General features: G+C 39.4%; 1 protein-coding gene across 1 annotated transcript in view; it reads left to right on the top strand.

Moving 5' to 3' along the window:
* LOC109371291 (multidrug resistance protein 1) overlaps positions 1-20,649 on the top strand; it is a 100,872-nt gene that overhangs the window by 46,482 nt on the left and 33,741 nt on the right. The window contains exons 8-19 of the mRNA XM_019623710.1: positions 3,742-3,913; positions 6,188-6,301; positions 6,445-6,555; positions 6,747-6,872; positions 6,981-7,184; positions 7,492-7,662; positions 9,694-9,855; positions 10,689-10,862; positions 11,864-12,010; positions 14,691-14,798; positions 17,404-17,481; positions 20,245-20,328. Of these exons, the coding sequence (XP_019479255.1) occupies positions 3,742-3,913; positions 6,188-6,301; positions 6,445-6,555; positions 6,747-6,872; positions 6,981-7,184; positions 7,492-7,662; positions 9,694-9,855; positions 10,689-10,862; positions 11,864-12,010; positions 14,691-14,798; positions 17,404-17,481; positions 20,245-20,328 (1,651 nt within the window). The remainder of the gene's footprint in view (positions 1-3,741; positions 3,914-6,187; positions 6,302-6,444; positions 6,556-6,746; positions 6,873-6,980; positions 7,185-7,491; positions 7,663-9,693; positions 9,856-10,688; positions 10,863-11,863; positions 12,011-14,690; positions 14,799-17,403; positions 17,482-20,244; positions 20,329-20,649) is intronic.

Here is a 20,649-nt window from a genome sequence, read left to right as displayed (position 1 = left end):
CTGTTATGAATCGTAATGTAAATATCTTTTTGTTTTCCGATGGTCTTAGGCGACCCCTGTGAAAGGGTCGTTCGACCCCCAAAGGGGTCACGACCCACAGGTTGAGAACCGCTGTTCTAGGCAATAGAAGGCTTGTGTGACTTGAGCTCAGTGGAGTGAGGGAAGATTGAGGTGAAGAGAGGCTGCTGAAGGTGGATGGAGGCCAAAACATGGGAAATTGTAGGCCATGGTGAGGAGTTAGGATTTTATTCCAAGAGCACAGGGAAGCAGTCGAGGGTCTTAAACAAAGGGATGAGTGTCCATATTCTGTTTTAAGATCATTTTTCTGTCTGTAATTGGTCTGGTGAATGGATGAGAGCAGCTAACGAGTAAAGGCAGGGAGACCAGTGGGAAGGCTGCTGTAGGATCCAGATGAGAGCTTATAATGGTCTGATCTAGACTGCAGGCAGGAGAGGGTGACAAGTACATAGATGTCATATATAATTTTGAAGTAGAATTGGTAAAACTATTTTGAGACCAAATATAATCCTTCAATTTTCTTTCTAGTTCATCCCCTTCCCTTTTCTGCTTCCAAATAGAAAAGTAACTAAGGATTCAGTCTTTCTCGTCAAATTAGCAGGTGTAAGAGGAAGCTGACTTTCTTAAAATGGAAATTTAACCGGAATTTGAAATAAATTCAATAGTATAGAATAGTTTTATTTTCCTTCGTTTTTCTCTCTTGTGTGTGTCTTGCAAATGTTTACCTGTTAGTATTGATTTCTATTTGCTAGACGACAGTTGTCCCTTGCTTACAAGAGTAAGTGGCTATTGTATCACTGATAAATATTTTCATAATATTTAAGAAGAACAATATTTTCTAAATATCAGTGTTTTCGTTATGTAACTTTAGCCCATTTTAGGAATACCTACTTTAATTACCATATTCATGCCAATGCTTTTAATAAATGGATGATTTTAACAGCTGGTTTTGTATTGTGACATTTTTATTGAAACGCTAATCAAACAATATATATAAAAGGAGTATTGTTTATGTTTCTTCCCTCCTTACCCCCTTCTTTTCTTCATTTATCTTTTCTGGTATCTAAATGATTTTCTTCCTTGTTGTGCATCTTCCTGTGCAAATGTTTCCTCTGGCTGCATGGGACAACAACTAATACATGAAATGATTTCTACATTAGTCTGGGTAAGCAAGAAATGAAACAAAGGAAATAACAGGGTGTGAGTCATAATTGTTCAAATTCCTTAAATGTAATCATGTATAATTGATGCCTAATACTTTCACATCAGGTCTGTCAACTATTGAAACATGTTTCTCAAGAATAATTTTTTTGTTCAAAGATTACAACTGGCAAGTTGGGGATTGACATTTTGGGGGGAAGAAACTCTAATCGTATGTTATTATTTTATTACTATAAAGTTCTGTTTAAATTTGGTCTTTAGTGAACATGCGGGTCATGTACATTTCATTTGGCATACTTTCATAACTGGTAAAGTAGCTATTTAAAAAAAGTCATGAAGGCATGCTCATATTTGAGCAGGGCTTGAACTCTGCTGCACATACTAATGGAACAAATCCTCCAAAGAAAATTAATATAACTATATAGTCAAGTTTTTATGGATTAAAGACCTCAAAATTTGAATTGTATGTAGAAGTACGTTCTTTTATTTCAACCGTTATGAACTCCTCCTTTCTGCAAGGTCCTGTGCTAAGTTCTGCAGGGAGCTGTGATTCAGAGGATAAAGCAGACTTAAAACTTAATTATAATCTATTCTATTTATATAATAATATTATATTGATTCTATATTTGCAAAGATCCTTCTTTTTAAAAAAATTTGGGCCCTATTATCTTACCTCATGTCTCCCTTCTTAAGTAGAATAGTCTACTGTGTTCCTTTCAAATGAAGGTAAAGTTACAGACACCATCTCCTTTAATATTAGAAATGAACTACTCTCTGAGGGTTTAAAAAGTACTAGATGATGTATTACAAAATTGTACACCTGAAACCTATGTAACTTTACTAACAATTGTCACCCCAATAAAGTTTAATTTAAAAAAAGAAAGTACTTGAGTTAACATTTGGGAGTGAGTTTTAAGTCATTTGAACTGGAGAGAGAAATACCTGGCATGGCCTCCAACATGGTTTTTGTTTTTTTGTTTGCTTACTTGCTTTTGCCTTCTTTTGTGTAAATTGAATTGCTGTGTAATACTTTTTACATTTAAATAAACTGTATAATTGATCTTATTTCCATAGATGTTTATTTTAAAAATCACTGACCTGAAATTTGCTATATTTGCTGTAAAAAGTATTAATGGGTATTCTCCAAGTTTGGCTAATATAGTACAGATCTTTGTGCTGTGAACAGGTTGCAGGACTCTAGATGTGCTGAGATTTTTATTTTCTCAGTCCTTGAAGCAGCCAGGTGGGTTTGGGTGGCCCAAACCACCAAGCTAGAGCCCCTTTTTGCAGCACTGGTTACCATGACATGACTAACATTGGGAAACATTGACAGAGGGATTAGGATGTAGGCTGTGTGTAGAAAGATTATGGATGGGGACACTGATGTGTAATGAGGGATTGTTGTATATTTTTAAGCCAAATAATTTTTTCAGGTCAGTGATTTTTAAAATAAATGTCTATGGAAATAAGATAAATTCTGTAGTTTATTTACATGTAAAGCGTATTACTTAGCAATTCACAGCTCTCAAAATGTTCTCACACACATGTTAAACAAACTCAGAAGAGTCTGGAGGCTTTGCTAGAAATAAATGAAGATTTATTCAAGGATCTTAGAATTTGCAAACCAGAAACAAAGCTAGGCAAAAACTCAAAAGTGTTCTGAAGGAGAAAGAAAGGTTGAGAGTTCTTAGAATAAAACTCACATCCTTGAGAATAATCAGTCCTGCATTCTTAGCCACAGGATTAGTCCAGAAGAATTATCAGCCAGATGGCAGGCAGCCTGGATGATAGATGCCAGGTGGTGTAGGGGATGGGAGCCAGGAGGTCTGGTCATGTCCTGAGTCCTTTAGTGGGTAGTCAGAGTGTTATTTATAGTTAAATAAATGTCTGGGCATTGACACAGGACTGGACAGTTCAAAAGCTTAAGTTCCCAGACTAATTAAAGCAAGAATAGAACCATGTTCACATGCCTTAGCCCACTTGGTTTTAACAATTTAGCAGCTTGACTGACCATAGTGACTCCATTTTATTTCTTCGCTCTTTTGCTCACATGTATTTTCTCAGTTGATCTTTCTAGTAATCCCACAGGGATGCATGATGGGGAGCAAACTGTCTCCAAAGCTTCCGTAACGTTCAGAGATTTAAAGGACTTATGTTGAGCACTTTGTAGCATTATAGCTTCATTTTATTAATAAATTTAAAAGGCATGCAGATTTCAAAAGGAAAACAGAAGTGTTCATAGCTTCTATTTTGTGTAGGAAACAATGCCAGTTCTGGAAGTTTGCTAAATATTACTCTACTTATTTCGCTATCGCTAAGGCCAGGGAAGGGGCTTTTAGAAGACTTCGCCACAAATTACTTAATTGCTATAAGCCTCAGTTTCCTCTTCTACAAGAAGGAATTAAAACAATACTAACATCATAAGGTCAATGTATGGACAAAAGGAGAAAATATGTGTAAAACACCTATTTCACAGTCTAAGTCCTCATTAAGCATCATGTTATATTGACCCATTTCATAAGACTTATGAGTATGTATGATAATTTTTGTTACTTCTCCCAGGTACAACAAAAATTTAGAAGAAGCTAAAAGAATTGGGATAAAGAAAGCTATTACAGCCAACATTTCTATGGGAGCCGCATTCCTGCTGATCTATGCATCATATGCCCTGGCATTTTGGTATGGGACCTCCTTGGTTCTCTCAGGAGAATATTCTATTGGAGAAGTGCTCACTGTAAGTGATGTTGTATTAAGAAAAGAATCACTATTGAAAATGCCAATGAAATCAAGTGGTGTTGGCTTGACTGTTGAAGAATATATCTTGAAGAACGATTTAGTAACACAGAGACATACATCAGTAGGTTAAAAAATGGAAAGGAAATTAGATGTATTCAACAACCAGTTTTGTCTTTTTTATAAACTTTATTGGAGAACCATGTGTTTTTTCGGGGAACAGTGTATTTTCCCAGGACCCATCAGCTCCAAGTCAAGTTGTTGTCCTTCAGTCTTAGTTGTGGAGGGCGCAGCGCAGCTCTAAGTCCAGTAGCCACTTTCAGTCTAGTTGGGGGGGGGGCGTGGCCCACCATCCCATGCAGGAGTCGAACCAGCAACCTTGTTGTTAAGAGCAAGAACTCTAACCAACTGAGCCACCCGGCTGCCCAGTTTTGTCTTTTCTGTAGATCCCCCTTGCATAGTTTATCCTGTAGCCTAAATAATATTAACATCAGCAGTCTTTATAGCACGAACTTTCATTTGTTGAGATTATTTTTTGTGCCAGATTCTATGCTAAGGACTTCACTTTTGTTTTCTGATTTACTGTCCATAACAACAAATGGCAAAGTACACAATTTAACTTCTTTTCAAAATCTTTTGAATGACAGATAGTCCACCTTGCCAATTTATGGAAGTATAAATTGTTACTCTTCCTAAAATAATATTCTATTTGGGGATTCTCTGCCTTATAGATCTTTGTACAAGTATAGAAGGCTTGCCATTTGATGTCATCCTTTTTTATTTAACGACAGTGAAATAATACACAACCCAGCTCCACCTGCATCTTGATCTAATAAAATACATATTGTTAGAAGTGTTACTCAGTTCCTTTTTCATAGGCCAACCACAAGTATATTAAGTTAATGATGGAATGTATTTTGTTGAGTTCCTTAAAACAGTTCCCTTTCTAAGGAAACAGATTTATAATGTGAGTGTAATATTTGAGTCTCTTGTTTTTTTCAAACTGTTGCTTCATCCAGAATGTGTGGGGCTATTTAGTTAAGAATGGTTTTTACCAAAAAGCTTTCATTAGGATAGTGATGGTGTGAGTGAACCTAGGTTGTGATAAGAGGTGTATTCTACTTGTGATGTAGATAAGCAGTTTTAAACCTAATATTCACTGAACCCAGGTCTGCCTTACAAATTGGAAGCATCCAGATTAGTGACTAAGAGCATGGGATTTGAGATTGGACCAACTTGGTTCAAGTTCCAGCTGTGCAACTTTTAGCTGTATGATTTGGGGCAGCCATCTACACTTTTCAAGCCTCCATTACCTCTTCTGCCAAATGGAAATGACAGTATTCTTGTAAGGACTAACGGAGAAAATGCATATAGAATCGCTTAGCTAAATCCCTTCTATGTAAATTATTGGGTAATATAATTCCTGTGTGACTTAGTAAGAAATGAATACTGACATTAATTCTCTTTAACCCTGATGAGAAACAAAGTCAAGTCTTTACCAATACGAAACTGATTTGGACAAAACAAAAAAAAAACAAAAACCTGTTTCTCTGACCTCAAAGAGAACACAGTTTGGTGAAGGAAAAAAGACTTAACCTAATCAAGAACAGTGTCGTAGATGTGTGTGCTTTATAATTTACAAAATATTTTCATATATACTGTTTCATTTGATACACCAACTCTAAGGTTTCTAGGTAGGGAAAACAGATAGAATCTTACCTTATTTTTGCTAACGAAGAAATTGAAGCTTGTTTGTTTCCACTGTCTTTTGCAAATGATCTAAACCAAAATTTTTGGCCATTCAAGAAATATTAGAATATTCTATTACAATACTCTGGGCCTATAGAACTTACACCATTGTTTCAGTGAGCGAGTAAGACTAATTCTGTATTCTAAATTGAAAAGTACTGAAACTTTTATAATATTTTTTTTTAAAGATTTTATTGGGGAATTGGGGGAGGGGAGCAGCATTGGGGAGTTGGGGAAGGGGAACAGACAAGTTGCTGTCCTTTTGTTCTTCAGTCTACTTGTGGAGGACGTTGCTTCACTGGCCCATGTTGGTAATCCAAACCGGGCCCTGCTGCTCAGAGCTGGCATCCCAAGCCAGCTCTTAACCAACATGCCACTTGGCCGGCTCTTAATAATATTTTTGACACCCAGTATTCATTCATATGTTGCCTTGTCATTTTAAAATTCTATCAGTTGTGTTATAAGAAGGAAGTATGAAAAAAAATCTTACTAAATAACTTGATGGTTTCTCCTTTACATTCCTCAGGTCTTCTTTTCTGTATTAGTTGGGGCTTTTAGTGTTGGACAAGCATCTCCAAGCATTGAAACATTTGCAAATGCAAGAGGAGCAGCTTACGAAATCTTCAAGATAATTGATAATGTAAGTCTGGGCTGGCTGTTTATCTTTCTAAAAGTTTTTCCACTTAAAAGCAGATTTCTTTATCACTTGATCCAATTCTCCACAAATGTCACTAAAAGTAGTTATTGTAACCTAGTAATCTTCTGAAATTTTATTCTGTTTAGAAGCCACGCATTGACAGCTTTTCGAAGAATGGGCACAAACCAGAAAATATTAAGGGAAATTTGGAATTCAAAAATGTTCACTTCAACTACCCATCTCGAAAAGAAGTTCAGGTACAATGATAAATGATTACTCGATGATTCAACAATGTATTGGATAAAGAGATTGTCATACTTTCCTTTAGAGATTGTAAAAAAAAAATATATGTACATTTAAACCTGGTTTTGAATTCAACTGTCAGTTCATAGTCTCAGTATCTGTGTATTGCCTTTAAGTTAAGTTTATGTTTCATTCGTCTTGATAGATCTTGAAGGGCCTCAACCTGACGGTTCAGAGCGGGCAGACGGTGGCCCTGGTGGGGAACAGCGGCTGTGGGAAAAGCACTACGGTCCAGCTGATACAGAGGCTCTATGACCCCACCGAGGGCGTGGTGAGATGGCTCTTGCCGAACTAGATGCTGCAGCGATTAGCAGTACCGTTGCCGATCACACATTACCACTCTGCAATGTATGAAATTCACACCTACTTTATATTTCAGGTCAGCATCGATGGACAGGACATCCGAACCATCAATGTAAGGTATCTGCGGGAAATCATTGGTGTGGTGAGTCAGGAACCTGTGCTGTTTGCCACCACAATAGCCGAAAACATTCGTTATGGCCGTGACAATGTCACCATGGATGAGATTGAGCAAGCTGTGAAGGAAGCCAACGCCTATGACTTTATCATGAAACTGCCTAATGTAAGTCCTTCTTGATCTTTGTCATGCTAGAGGCTCAAAGAATGGAATACTGACCTAATGCATAAAACGTTAGGAAGCTATAAATTGGAGGAGGGAAGTCAAGATTATTTCCGATTTTGAAGTTCCAGCACCATCAACTAGTAATTGGCATATTTTTTAAAAGCGAGGTTGGTTATTGCTAAATTGTAAGGAACTAGACCGTATTGCCTGTGAGACTGGTGGTGTTGAGGGGTTTCTTCCCATCTTAAAGTGGGAGCTGAGATAGCCTATTCTTTTGCTAAATCCTCCTGTGTTTTCTGTGTTGTAGAAATTTGACACCCTGGTTGGAGAGAGAGGGGCCCAGCTGAGTGGTGGACAGAAACAGAGAATCGCCATCGCTAGGGCCCTGGTTCGAAACCCCAAGATCCTGCTGCTGGATGAGGCCACGTCAGCCCTGGACACTGAAAGTGAAGCCGTGGTCCAGGCAGCCCTGGATAAGGTTTGTGAGCCTCAGTCAAACCGACCTGATTTATAAGCATGAGAACATCCAACCGTTAATTATTCTCAATATTTTTTTTTGAAAAAGGAAATTTCTACCATTTCTAGTGATTCCTTTTGCTATCAAAATAAAATCAGTAGGCCTCTGGGTCTGTTGGTTGAATTATTATTTATTTATATTATTTTTGTTTTGTTTTTTTAAGTAGCAATGAATAAAATTTTGCCGAAAGGCACTTTGAAATTTTTTAAGTTAAACAATAAGAAATATAGACTCCAGTGAAAATTGGTCTTCGTTGTAATCTTGAAAAATTAGCTTTAGAGATAATCCTGTTTTTATAGATTTTCTGAGATTTTAGTGTTGCGAACAAAATATAATTTCAAGGCTCACATTTCATTTCCAAGATGTTCAATGCCTAATGCATTTAATGGGAAATGAGAAACCTCTCACCCCCAGGAGAGGGGCAGAGTGCTAATGTTGTTGGCAATGCACCTGAGCCATGAAATGTCCTTGACCCTGAACAGGGTTTGACCTTCCTGCAATGCCTGAGTCCATGACTCATTCACCAAATTCTGTTGGATTGCTTACTCTATGCCAGGCATTGTGGGCCTGGTCTCTGGCATATCGTGGGAACCACCCTGAGTTGAAGTGTCACAGTAGATTTCAAAGATGAACTCAGATTGTTCCAACTCTTCTCCTCTCTAAAAACAAAACAACACTGCATATTCCTTTAAATATCCTGTCATTGTGTTTAATAGATTGTTGAGGGAGGAAAAAGAAGGTTACTGAAAATGTTGTGAACCAAAATAGAGGCACGCGGGACCGTGGCTGCTTTTTCTCCCTTCACTTTATCTGCAATTTTCTTCTTAATTTACAATAAAACGGTATATGAAATTATAAATAAAAACGATTTTAAAGGTTGCATTTAGTAATACTTTTTCTTTAGAATGTAAATTTGGGGGGTGGAATTCCACATGCCCCCCTTTTCTAGAAAACATCCAAAAAATTGAGCCATTGTCTTCTTTACTTTCTAGTTGCTACCACCTAGTTTTCCTACATGTTTTTTTTTCTTCTCTTTGAGTTCTCTACTTCTCCTTTTCATATTGATCCTCATACCTTTTTTTTTGTTAGTTTGTTTTGAGGATTTTATTGTTAGTTCCTGAGAAATACAGAGTAGCAAACATCCTAAGCATTGGGAAAATTACACAGGCTAAAGAAATCTCAGACAAGTTCTGGTTACCTGGCTGTGTTTCGGATTAAAGTAAAAATGAGATTGTAAAAACATTTACGCAGTTCTTCAATGTTGCCGTACTGCTTCTACCTAGGCATATCATTTATTAGTATCATTTATTAAGTACCTACTGTGTGTACGTCACCATGCTTCCTGTGCATTATTTTATTAGTCATCACAGGTACTCTTAAGAAATGAGTACTGTTCTCCCTGTTTTATATAGGAATAAATTGAGCCTCACACAGGTTAAAAGATTTGGATAAAATCGTGGAATTCATAAATGGCAGAACTAAGATTTGAATTCAGATCAATTTCACACTGAAGTCTGGACTTTGCTGCCTCACACTAATGCTCCATCTAGATTATCCAAATGTCCTGTGAAATAGCATATTGTGATTTCCAGGACTGATTGCTGGCTGTTGCATCAGTACAGCACACTGGCCTGTGTCTGCTCTGATTGGCCAATGCCTGGGCTATAGGGTTTGTTACTTTGTAAGCCCCTGATTATTACTATAAACTTAGGCTGACAGAGGTTAATTAAGTAAAATACTTAGAGGCATACATAATATTAATATGTGACTATCATATTTATGCTTATCTTTATTATAATAAAACATCATTTAAACCATTATCAATCGATATACATTTATTGAAGCTAGAGACTGCCTTATATAGCTTGGATGGTCTTACAGTGTTTAGTAAATACAAATTGAGTGAGTGGATTTTTGCATATAATTGGTTTTTTGCATATAATTTTTGCATATAATTGCATGTATTCAAACGTCACATTTTCTTCTCTTTAGGCCAGAAAAGGCCGCACCACCATTGTGGTAGCTCATCGGTTGTCTACAGTTCGTAATGCTGATGTCATTGCTGGTTTTGATAATGGAGTCATTGTGGAGAAAGGAAATCATGATGAACTCATGAGAGAGAAAGGCCTTTACTTCAAACTTGTCACAATGCAGGTATAGTCTAACTCAAGAATTTTTCTAAAGTATTTGCTGATTTCGCTGTTTAGTGCTATAAATAAATGTCACTTAACTTGATTATCTTGAGAAATGGGCGAAAAAATACTAGGGAGGTTCAGGATTAGACCAGTGTTTTAGATATATATTTTTTTTCCTCTTTAAAGGAGGGAAAATAAAAAAGGATGATTACAGAAAGTTAAAGAGAAGTTGTAAAAGGTTTAAAAGGGAGCTATACACTGACTGCAGTAGCCACTAGCCATATGTGGCTATTGAGCACAACGGTGGTAAATCTGAATTGAAATGTCTGTAAATAGAAAATACCAGATTCTGAGGACAAGAAAATAATGCAAAATAGCTCAATAAGTGTTTATATTGATTACATGTTAAAATACTAGTATCTTGGATACATTAGGTTAAATAAAATATATCATTAAAATTGACTTTACTTCTCTCACATTTTTTAATGTGGCTACTGAGAAAATTTAAATAACAACTGTGGCTCCCAGTATGGCTTGTACCATGTTTCTGTTGGCAGCACTGGTCCAAAGCAAACATTACTGAGTCAAAAGCACCCACCAAAAGGAGATGAATAGATAAGCTACGTGGAATGGATACCCTGTTATTTCAGCATGTTTATTGGGCATCCTGTTTATTCAGTGGTTTTAATTTTCACATAGATTACAAAAAAAAAAAAAGAAACAGTTTAACTTGATCCTTTCCTGTATTTACTCAGATTATTATTTTCCTTGAGATCTGATTTATAGTGATTAATTTTCATTGGTTAACTGAGTGAGCCTAACCAGCTTATGCTTATGTCTTGCTTATTTTAGACAAGAGGAAATGAAATTGAGTTCGAAAATGTAAATGGTGAAACCAAAAATGAAATGAATGCGTTGGAAATGTCTCCAAAGGAGTCAGGATCCAGTCTAATAAGAAGATCAACTCGCAAGAGTATCCAGGCAACGCAAGGCCAAGAGAGAAAGCTTAGTACAAAAGAGGCCTTGGTATGGAGAAGGATGCAGGGTTTTATGTCTTCAATCCTCCCGCTGTGGCTCCCCTAGTTTGGTGGGCTAGGGCTGGGGCAGGAGTGGGAACAGGAAAAGGTTATCAGGAATCCTTCTGTCCCATCCCCCAGAGCATTCCACAAACCAAACTCTTAACTTTTTAGACTTGGGTTAGAATTTGTGAATGAGAATTTATTAGGACAGAATTTTTAGAATTAGAATTTATAATGTAAAGAGACAGAGTATAATGCGTCTTCAAGTATAAACGTTTCTATTCTTTTATCCCTACTTGCAAATATTCCAAATGTTAAATGTTTGTGGAAACATTTATTTCTTAAAAAATGGAGGAGTAGGGCCGGCCGAGTGGCGCGATGGTTAAGAGCTGGCTTGGGACGCCAGAGGGCCCTGGTTCGGATCCCACATATGAAGGCCAGTGATGCTGCCCTCTACAGCTAAGATGCTGAACAACAGCTCAACCTGGAGCTGGGCTGCCGTGAGTCGCCGGCAACGGCGTAGGCTGCAGCCCCTGTGGCAGTGGGTTGCCATGGGCTACCATGTGTGACCGGCGGCTGGTGTGAGCAGCCAGCAGCCACGGTGGGCGGCCATCCAGAGGCCGGCGACTAGTCTGCCTCGTCTGGGAGGAGCGTAATGATGGTGCCAGCTTGGGCCAGTGGAGCAATGTCCTCCACAACTAGACTGAAGAACAAAACGACAGCGACTTGTCTGTTCCCCTTCCCCTAACTCCCCAGCACTGTCCCCATCCCCCCAGTTCCCCAATTAAAAAAAAAATCTTTAAAAAAAGAAAAATAGAGGAGTAATATAATAGAACCTGTCAGAACTTTAAAAAAAAAAAACAAAATAGCCATTAACTGATGAGGAACAAAGAATTAGGAATATTCATTAATAATTTTTTGTGCATATGGAAGAACTGTTTGCTATGTAATCAGTTAAGTATCAATTCTTTTTCTAACTAGCCTGTTGTAATATTTTGTGTTTTCCAGGATGAAAATGTACCTCCAGTTAGCTTTTGGAGGATTCTGAAACTGAATATAACCGAATGGCCTTATTTCGTGGTTGGTATATTTTGTGCCATTATCAATGGAGGCCTGCAACCAGCGTTTTCAGTAATATTTTCAAAGATCATAGGGGTAAGTGTTTATGTTTACTTTTTGGATTCACTTTCCAGTCCTGACTAAAGCATAAACTGTTTGTATTTGTAACTATACAAAAAATATGTACCTTCATATGAAATGAAGCAGCTTGAAGATGTAAGAATAAAAGTTTGGTTTGTGATAGGAAAGCTAGTTTTTTTCATCTTTCTTTGTCCTGAAGCCAGTTTTTACTAGGGCCCTGGGGACTGGATCCCTGAAGTAGTCAATGAAACCAGTTAGGGGACTGTCCTTCACCTGCTATCACCGGGCTTGGAGTAAAGCTCATAAAATGTTCTATCACCAGTGTGCAGAGTTCCTGGTGCATTTGTCTGAGAGGCCGGAGAGGGCGCTGTTCTCTGACATACATACACACTTTGTCAGGACATGAGCAGGCCTAACATGCTACCTCTGTAATATGTCCATCCCACATGTTAAGATGGAAACAAAGGGAATGGTTTCGGAAAAATTGAGATTGTCATGTGTTGGTTGCACCTGCTTTGAATGATGGCATTTTCAACAATAAAGTTGCAATCCAGGCAGGAATGCTTTATTGTTTCGTGACAGATAGTCAAACATCAAGCTGAGGATACCCTTTGCCCTAATTTCTGGAAGAGATTGATCATTACACAAAGCACAGGCCAAACCCTAATATTTGATGACATCAAAAAACCCATAAAACAAATTGGTAGTCACAAAATAGTCACGGGGATGTAAAATACAGTATGGGGAACATAATCAATAATGTTATAAAGATTATGTAAGGTACCAGATGGGTACTAGACTTATCGGGGGGATCGCTTCATAGACTGTGTAGATGCCTGACTCTGCTGTATGCCTGAAGCTGAAGTAGAATAATATAGATTGTCAACTATAATTTTATACACACACATACACACACACACACACACACACACACACACACACACACACACACACACATATATATATGAAGAGGCGGGGGAGAGTCATGGGCTGTAAAGTACGGCATAGGGAATATAGACCAAGGGTATTGTAATAGCTATGTACGATATCAGACAGGTAGTAGACTTGGGAGGGTTATCACTTTGTGAGGGGTGTAAATTTCTAATCATTGTTTTGTACACCTGAAACCAATATGTAAAAAATAAAAGTAAATTAAAAAAAACAAAAACAAATATTCAGGTCTGCCCATGCCAGGTTAACTTATTTCAGGTTGACATTCATATGTTTAATGTATTTATTCAAGAAATATTTTTTCAGTGTCTGTCTTGTGCCAGGTACTATTCTAGGTTCTGAAAAAATTACCAAGAAGGAAATAAAGTGACCGATTGCACATTCTAGGTCAGGGATTAACAAACTTTTTCTACAAAGCGAAAGACAGTAAATATTTTAGGCTTTGCATGCTATTTTGGTCTCTGTTGCAAACACTCAACTATGCCATTTAGTACAGAAGTAGCCATGTTAAAATGTTACATAAACATTTGACTGGATAGTTTGTGGATTCCTGTTCTAACATTTGCCTTGCAGACAGAGAGGTAAATAATAGCATCATAAGAAAAAAGTGGAATTGGATTAGTTAGGAATGGGTTTACTGTTTACTCATTTCTTATGTAATAATAGGCCTGACAGCAGGTGTTCCAGGGCTAACACATTAGCTCCTAGATACTGGGTAGGAAACCAAGCTACCTGCCTCATTGAAAGTTTGCAACACAGAGTTTATGGCTGTGGGCTCTGAGTTAGATTGCTTGGGTTTATACCCTTGGGTCATCGCTTGGTGGCTGTGTTACCTTGAATGAGTTAATTAACCTCTCTGTGCTTCAGTTTTCCTCTGTGTAAAATAGTGATGATAATAACACAAACCTCAAGAGGTGTTTATGAGGATAAAAGGAATCATATACACGAATTTGCTTAGAATAATGCCTGGCACAAAGTAAGAGCTCACTGATTGGTAGCTATTATTTTTGTTGGAATGACTAATCAAGAACAATTAATTTCTTCGAAAATGCTTTTCTCCTTTACAAAGGGTAAAGTTGTCTGGGCTCAGTTAGGAATGTGGCTCTGTTGCAAGACTGATTTTAGCCCACTGTGAAGGGTGATGTTTGTTTTCTTTCTTTGTGCAGCAATAATTCTCTTTGTTCCTGGAGCCTAAGACATCCTATTAGCTCTTCTGACCATTTCTAGAAAGGTCTCTGTGTGTGGTGTTGTGTCAGCTGGCTGTAGCTCCCCACTGGCTATCTAATAACTGGCCATTCTACAAAGAAGGCTGGCTCCAGGAACTGCCTTTATTCCTGAAAAAGCTGCGCTGATTGAATGACCACGTCTCTCTAGTTCGCCAAAACCACATCAGCAGATTTGTCTCCAGACACCTTGGGACAGTTTGAAATGTCCAAATTATAAAATAACGAATTGCAATGCAATATAGTTTCCCACCAAAGGAGAGAGGATTGATTCTCAGTTCTACTTTACATAGTGGGTGTGGCAGAAAAAGTGTTGGATTGATTTATGATTGAGAGACCCGTTATTGGCCAAGGAAGGGAATATACACACACCTGAAAGTTTGGGATTCAGGAAGCCAACCCTGACTGCCATTACACGATGGCTTTCTTGGCTCCCAAATACTGTGCTACATGGGAAATGGGTCAGACCCAGTGACTTCTTCAGTGATTTAATCAATACCCTTTAAATATTTTCTTAACAGATTTTTATCAGAGATGATGATCCTGAAACAAAACGACAGAACAGTAACACTTTTTCACTGTTGTTTCTAATCCTTGGAATTATTTCTTTTATTACTTTTTTCCTTCAGGTAAAGTGTCTACATTTTCATTTTATTCATTTTGGGAAATGCATCATTATTCAAATGTGGGAATTTATAAACATCTGTGTCATTTGCTTTTTAGTAGAATTGCTCCTGTATTCATAGGGCTATTCGCAGCCAAGTTTCTTTTGATATTTAAAACACAGATGTTTCGCTTCCTCTGGTTCCCTTGCTTACCTCCTTCTTTCCGCTCTCCCTTCCCTCAGCTGAAATATTAATGAGGGAACAGAGAAAACAAATTAAGTGCTCTAAAAGATTAGTATGGTAAGGCAGGCAGTATGGGTTTTGGTGTTAGACCTAGGGTTGAGTACAAGTTGAACCAGTTTCTAATTTTGTATCCTTGGGCAAATAAGTGATTTACTCTGTCTAAGCTTCAGTTCCCTTATCTGTACAATAGGGATAATGGGACCTGCCTCTAGATGATTAAAAAGAGCTAATTAATGTGACTAAGTTTCCAGGTGTGTTTGAGGCAGTTAGAAACACAATCACATATTGAATGAATGAATGGTTAACCACATATAATTTTTTAAGACAAAATTCTAAGTTGGTCTCTTTATTTAGAATGTTGTAAGCATGTATTATTTTTTATAGAACATTGTCCTGGACATTGTTTAGGAGGTACAAAAGAAAAAGACTGAACACCTTCTTTACTAAGCTCTTAAAGTCTCATTGGGGAATTTGACCTTACTATAATAGATGTGACATTAATCATATACAACATGGCCATGCCAACTCTTAATGCTGTAGGCGTTGGGAGAAGGTCAAGATTGCTGAGAGTGAAGTTGGTTGAGGAATTTGGAGGGAGGTAGGCTTTGAGCTGGTCCTTTAAACTTTGGAGATTGGGATTGGGGAAACTGAGGTGGTTAAAGCAGTACCTTTGTAACATGAGGATGTGTGGGGAGACCGAGCCTGGCTTGCCTGGCAAACCAAGGTGAGAATGAATGCTGTGAATTATAGGGCCTCAGAAGTGTACATATGGCACCGAGCCTAATGCTAGGATGCCCAGCTCCACATTTAGAAACATAAGGACGGAGCTCAGTGGGTGATGAAATCTCAGGCTCTTGAGTTCCCATTCTGTTAAGGATTTCCATAGATCCGGGTTCCGATTTCAACCCTGCCACCCTAGAACTGCCCTCTGGCAACTTACCAACATCTTTAAACTTCAGTTTCTTCTGTAATGTGGTGATTACAGGGTTGTCATGAGGATTGAATGAGAGAACGTAAAGTATAGCGTCAGAGGAAGTACTTCACAAAGGAGAATTAGCTCTCCACTGTTATATTGATGTCCATATAACAACAGTAACAGTCCTGTAGTGGGCAAGACATTTTACATTTCATTCAGTCTAATAACAGAAACTGGAATCTCCAAGTAAACGTAATCATTGTAGTAATTTTAGGCTTAAACTCAGTTAATCCAGTTCTCCCTCTCTTGCTGCCTGAGTTGGCGTCTATGTTAGCAGTGGGGTTATGCAGCATTACAGCACTGGGTGGCAGGCGATGGTCTGCTCCATGTTGCAGCCAGAGGCGTGAGTGGTCCCATCTGGACTTGAGTTACTTAGTCCAGCCTGGCTGCCCCTTTATGAGGACCACTCAGAAGAACTGTTTTTTTCTTCACTTGTGCTCTTTGCATGTGTTTCTTCCCTCTGTCTCCATAGTGTCCAGCATGCTACTTGGGGGCACAGTGGATGTATGGTGGCTGATGAGGCCTCTCCTCTCCTGAGGCACCATCCAGCCATTTCCACTCGGCTTTCCCCACGCCATTGTGTGGCAGACCTTCTCTGCAAACCACCATTTCCCAGAGCTCCAGAAAGACAGGGTGAACACTGCTTCCTTTTAATCCTGTATCTCCAAACTCAATGGAATGAGAGTTCTGTCATCCTTCCCCTCAGATGTGGCCCAACATGGCGCACAATCACAGCTTGCTCTATTCTTTCCCGATAACTTCCTTCCTTCCTCTCAGATACAAAAGCGGGGCGGGGAGGAGTAGAACAGAAAACTCTCTCTTAGTAAGCCTTCTTCTCCAACCTGTTATTCTCCTAGGCTTTGGCTTTTTAAACTTGGAAACTAAGACTTGGATGTTATTGTTCTCTGCATCCTTTATGGCGGGGTGACCATATATTCCTGTTTTCTCAGTGCACGTCAGGTCCTGGTATAATTAATAGTATCCCTTTTCATTCTCAAAAGTGTCCTGGTTTAGATGCTACATAGTATAGCCACCCTGTGTAGAGTGTCCCCGGCCTTGGGGACAACTCCAGCTCCCTGAGTGACAGACCCTGGTTCACTGGGAGAAATCAGCAGGGGTGGGAGTGGAGAACAAAGAAACACATTTCTGACAAAATTCCCTGATGCACCTGCCAGCTAGCTGGGGCGTGGCTGAGTCCATTTCAAAACTGGGCTCTCCTGGCTATGCCACCAGGGCCATTAGGCACCATAGGATACAGTCACTGAAATGGAGCCAACCCTTAAAATTAGGTTTTCTGAGTTTGCCTAGCATCCTCTTTAGCAGTGACATCAAGTCCCCCTCCTTTTGTGTGGTCAGTGGCTGGGTCTCTGACTTGTCCCCTTCCTTGCGGCATGTTTTCATTCTTCACAGGGCTACACATTCGGCAAAGCCGGAGAGATCCTCACCAAGCGGCTTCGGTACATGGTTTTCAGATCCATTCTGAGACAGGTATGTCTGTGGAGACTTGTGCCCCGGGATGCACAGAACTCCCCACTCGGGCCCCATGGACTCAGGCAGTGTGAGCATCGTCAGGTTACTCAGAGCAGCTTTGGCGTTACTCTTCCCTCGGTTGCACCTCACAAATGCAGCTGAACCACCGCCCAGGTGCAGGCCCTGCCATCTGTCTGTCTGTCTGTCCGTCCGTCTGCTTGCGGTGGGCAGGCACGGGATCACTGGGAGACAGCGTTTCCAGAGCAGACTCATCTCCTACCTTTGTCTCAGCAGCTGTAGGCAGAGTAGGCAGAAGCTATCTTCAATACTGCTCATCCCTTTCCTCTCTTTCTTTCCTTCTTTCCCCTGGGAAACCCGGGATACTTGTGTTTCTTCCCACCAAGTAATGCCCTCTTGAGCCTTTCTTTCCACCAATCAAAATTCATCCCCATGGCCCATTTCCTCACAGTTTTTGTCTTTTTGTTTGTTTTTACTGGAGCTAGACTGATAAACCAATTCAAGCTGTAGTACTACCAACTGATAATGACTAAATTTAATGCCACTCAAGTTTTATACCTTCAAAACCCTAATGGACAGATGTGCATATTTTCCTGGGGCAAAGGAGAGGGGAGATTCTGGGAATGTAACCCAAAGCAGCCCAGTTGAAATGAAAAACTTTCTTTAACGATCGTGAAAATTTTGTATGTCACTTTGTAATATGTTTCCATTTAAAAATCACTGATCACTTGCCAGTGAATAAAACGATGCTCCAAAGGATGCCCTCGACATGCCGGGGTACTTGAACCCTGGGGGAGAAGCATCCGTTGGCTGTGTCAGGATTTCTAGATGACATTCACCTTTTCCCAGCTGTCTTTGGTGCCTCAGCCCTTTCCTACACCTACCACTGCCACCTAAAAAGAAGACATAGTTATGGGAATTGCTGGCCAGTGACTGGCAGATCCAGGACTGAATCTGTGAGTGACAGAGCACTGAGAGTCCGAGGATTCTCAGTCAAACCATAGTTACAGTCAATTCCACTTGGACCTGAGGCTGACCCTGGGCTAGGGCCAAATGCCCCATTACCCCACCCGCCCCCAGGCCAACTCCTGGGTCCAATACGCTTTGGAAGCTGAGCTGATGGTTTATGGAATGCCCTCTCCATAAATTATTACCTCCAGCCATCATACATTAAGTGCCTGCTGCTTACAAGGCATAATACTAAGTATTTTAGTCATTCAAGCCTGAATGATGCCTGTCTTCAAGGAAGTTACATTCCAGTGGGGAGGCACGTAAGGGCTTAACAATTTTAAAAAGCAAATTGATACATACTATAATAAATTGTAGTGCTGTTTGTTTCTTTAATATTTGGGGGTAAAATGATAGATACTGCTTTAATGCAAATCACCAGTTCAGATAACTTCTTAGGAGCATAGTTGTTTTTGTAACAGACATAAATGTATACTTCAAACTTACAATATTTGTCGTATTTGTTAATTTAAAAGCATAAGTCGTTTTACAAAGAAAACCCTATTTTATGTTGAATGCGAAATTTTAATCTAGATGTCTTTTGTTGGTTTTTTTTTTTTCCCAACCCAATTCGTTTATCCTGCCCTGCACTATAGTTACCTAACTGCTTATTCAACTTCTCTATTTGGATGTCTAATAAACATTCCATCCTTAACATTTCTAAAATTGAACTTTAGAATCTCCCCACCCTACAGGGTTTATTCCTTACCTAGTCCTCCCCCATGTTAGTAAACGGCAGCTTCATTGCACCAGTTGTTCAGGCTAAAAACCTTAGAGTCTTCCTGGATGCCTCTCTTTCTCTTAACATTACAATAGCCTCCTGCCTGATCACACTGCCTCCATCTCTACCCCAATCCAGTAGGTTCACCTCCCAAAAGCCAGAGTCATTCTTCTAAAATATAAGTCAAATCACCGTTCTCTGCCCCAAAATGGAAAGCTGCCCATATCCCGCAGGGTAAAATCTGGAATCTTTGTAGTGCTTGTAAGGTCATCTATGATGTGACCCCCACTACCTCACAGACCTCATCCCCCATCGCTTCACCTATTTTCCAATACATGCACTGACCCCCTGAATAAAGGTATGAGAAGGGGCAGTGGGAGAGCCAGATGAGAAGGGAAACCTGTCTAGAGGAAGAGGCGACTTTTACAAATTCACACAAAGGTGTTTTAAGGCTAGGGCAGCCCTTAGGACACTGTTGCTCGGGCATGAACAGATTGAGTAGGCCTTTGCCTCAGGGCCTTGGCACAGGCTATTTCTCTCTTCTCTCAGGTATCCTCATCCTTTCCTTCATTCAGGTCTCTGCTCAAATGTCACCTTAGAGAGGCCTTCTCTGCTCCCTCCCTAGTCTATACAATAGTGCCTTTTCTCACTTTTTTCCCTTCTTACCCTACTCTGTTTTTCTTCATAGCATCTATTACCACCTGGCATGGTATGTGTATCTATTTATTTGTGGCTTCCATCTCTAGGAGTTAGGCTCTGTGGAAGCAGCAATTTGTCTTCTTTTGTTTACTGTTGTATAGATTGAGCACTTAGAAGTCATATTTGGAACGAACTAGGCACTCACAAATAGTTTTTTGACAAATGAAATTGTGTGTTTGTCTATGAAGTCCCTTTCTTGTCTGTTGAGAGTCAAATCCTGAGCGCTACATGCAGGAGCTACAAATGGTAAACAAAGCTGACCCCGTCATTGTCTTCAGAGCGAAGAGTTTCATAACGAAGGCCTTACGATAACAAAATCATTTTGTGTGCCACAGGATGTGAGCTGGTTCGACGAACCCAAAAACACCACCGGAGCACTGACGACCAGGCTTGCCAATGACGCTGCTCAAGTCAAGGGGGTACGCGCCTCTTTTGTGGAGTTTGTCTGAATGGGCCATTTTGAATCTCAGCGTAAAACTGATTTTTCTCATTACAGGTGTTAGTTCTCATCCTCTTTAAGAAAATATTAAATAAGCATTTAACCTACACAGTATATATCACATGCCTGATAGCAAAAATCTTAACTATTTAAACCTATGCTGTTTAGTGTAGAGATAACAACGTTTATTTTGTTATTTTGCTATCTTGTTCATGCTATGAACAAAATACATGTGGAAAAGATATTTAGAAAAGGAAGCATTTATCAGCGTATCATGCAGGATCAGTCTGTTTCAGTGAAT

Source organism: Hipposideros armiger, unplaced genomic scaffold (assembly GCF_001890085.2).
Source record: "Hipposideros armiger isolate ML-2016 unplaced genomic scaffold, ASM189008v1 scaffold_560, whole genome shotgun sequence".
Classification (NCBI taxonomy): Eukaryota; Metazoa; Chordata; class Mammalia; order Chiroptera; family Hipposideridae; genus Hipposideros; species Hipposideros armiger.
The sequence above is the reverse complement of the archived record's forward strand: the minus strand, read 5'-3'. Positions and strand labels throughout refer to the sequence as shown.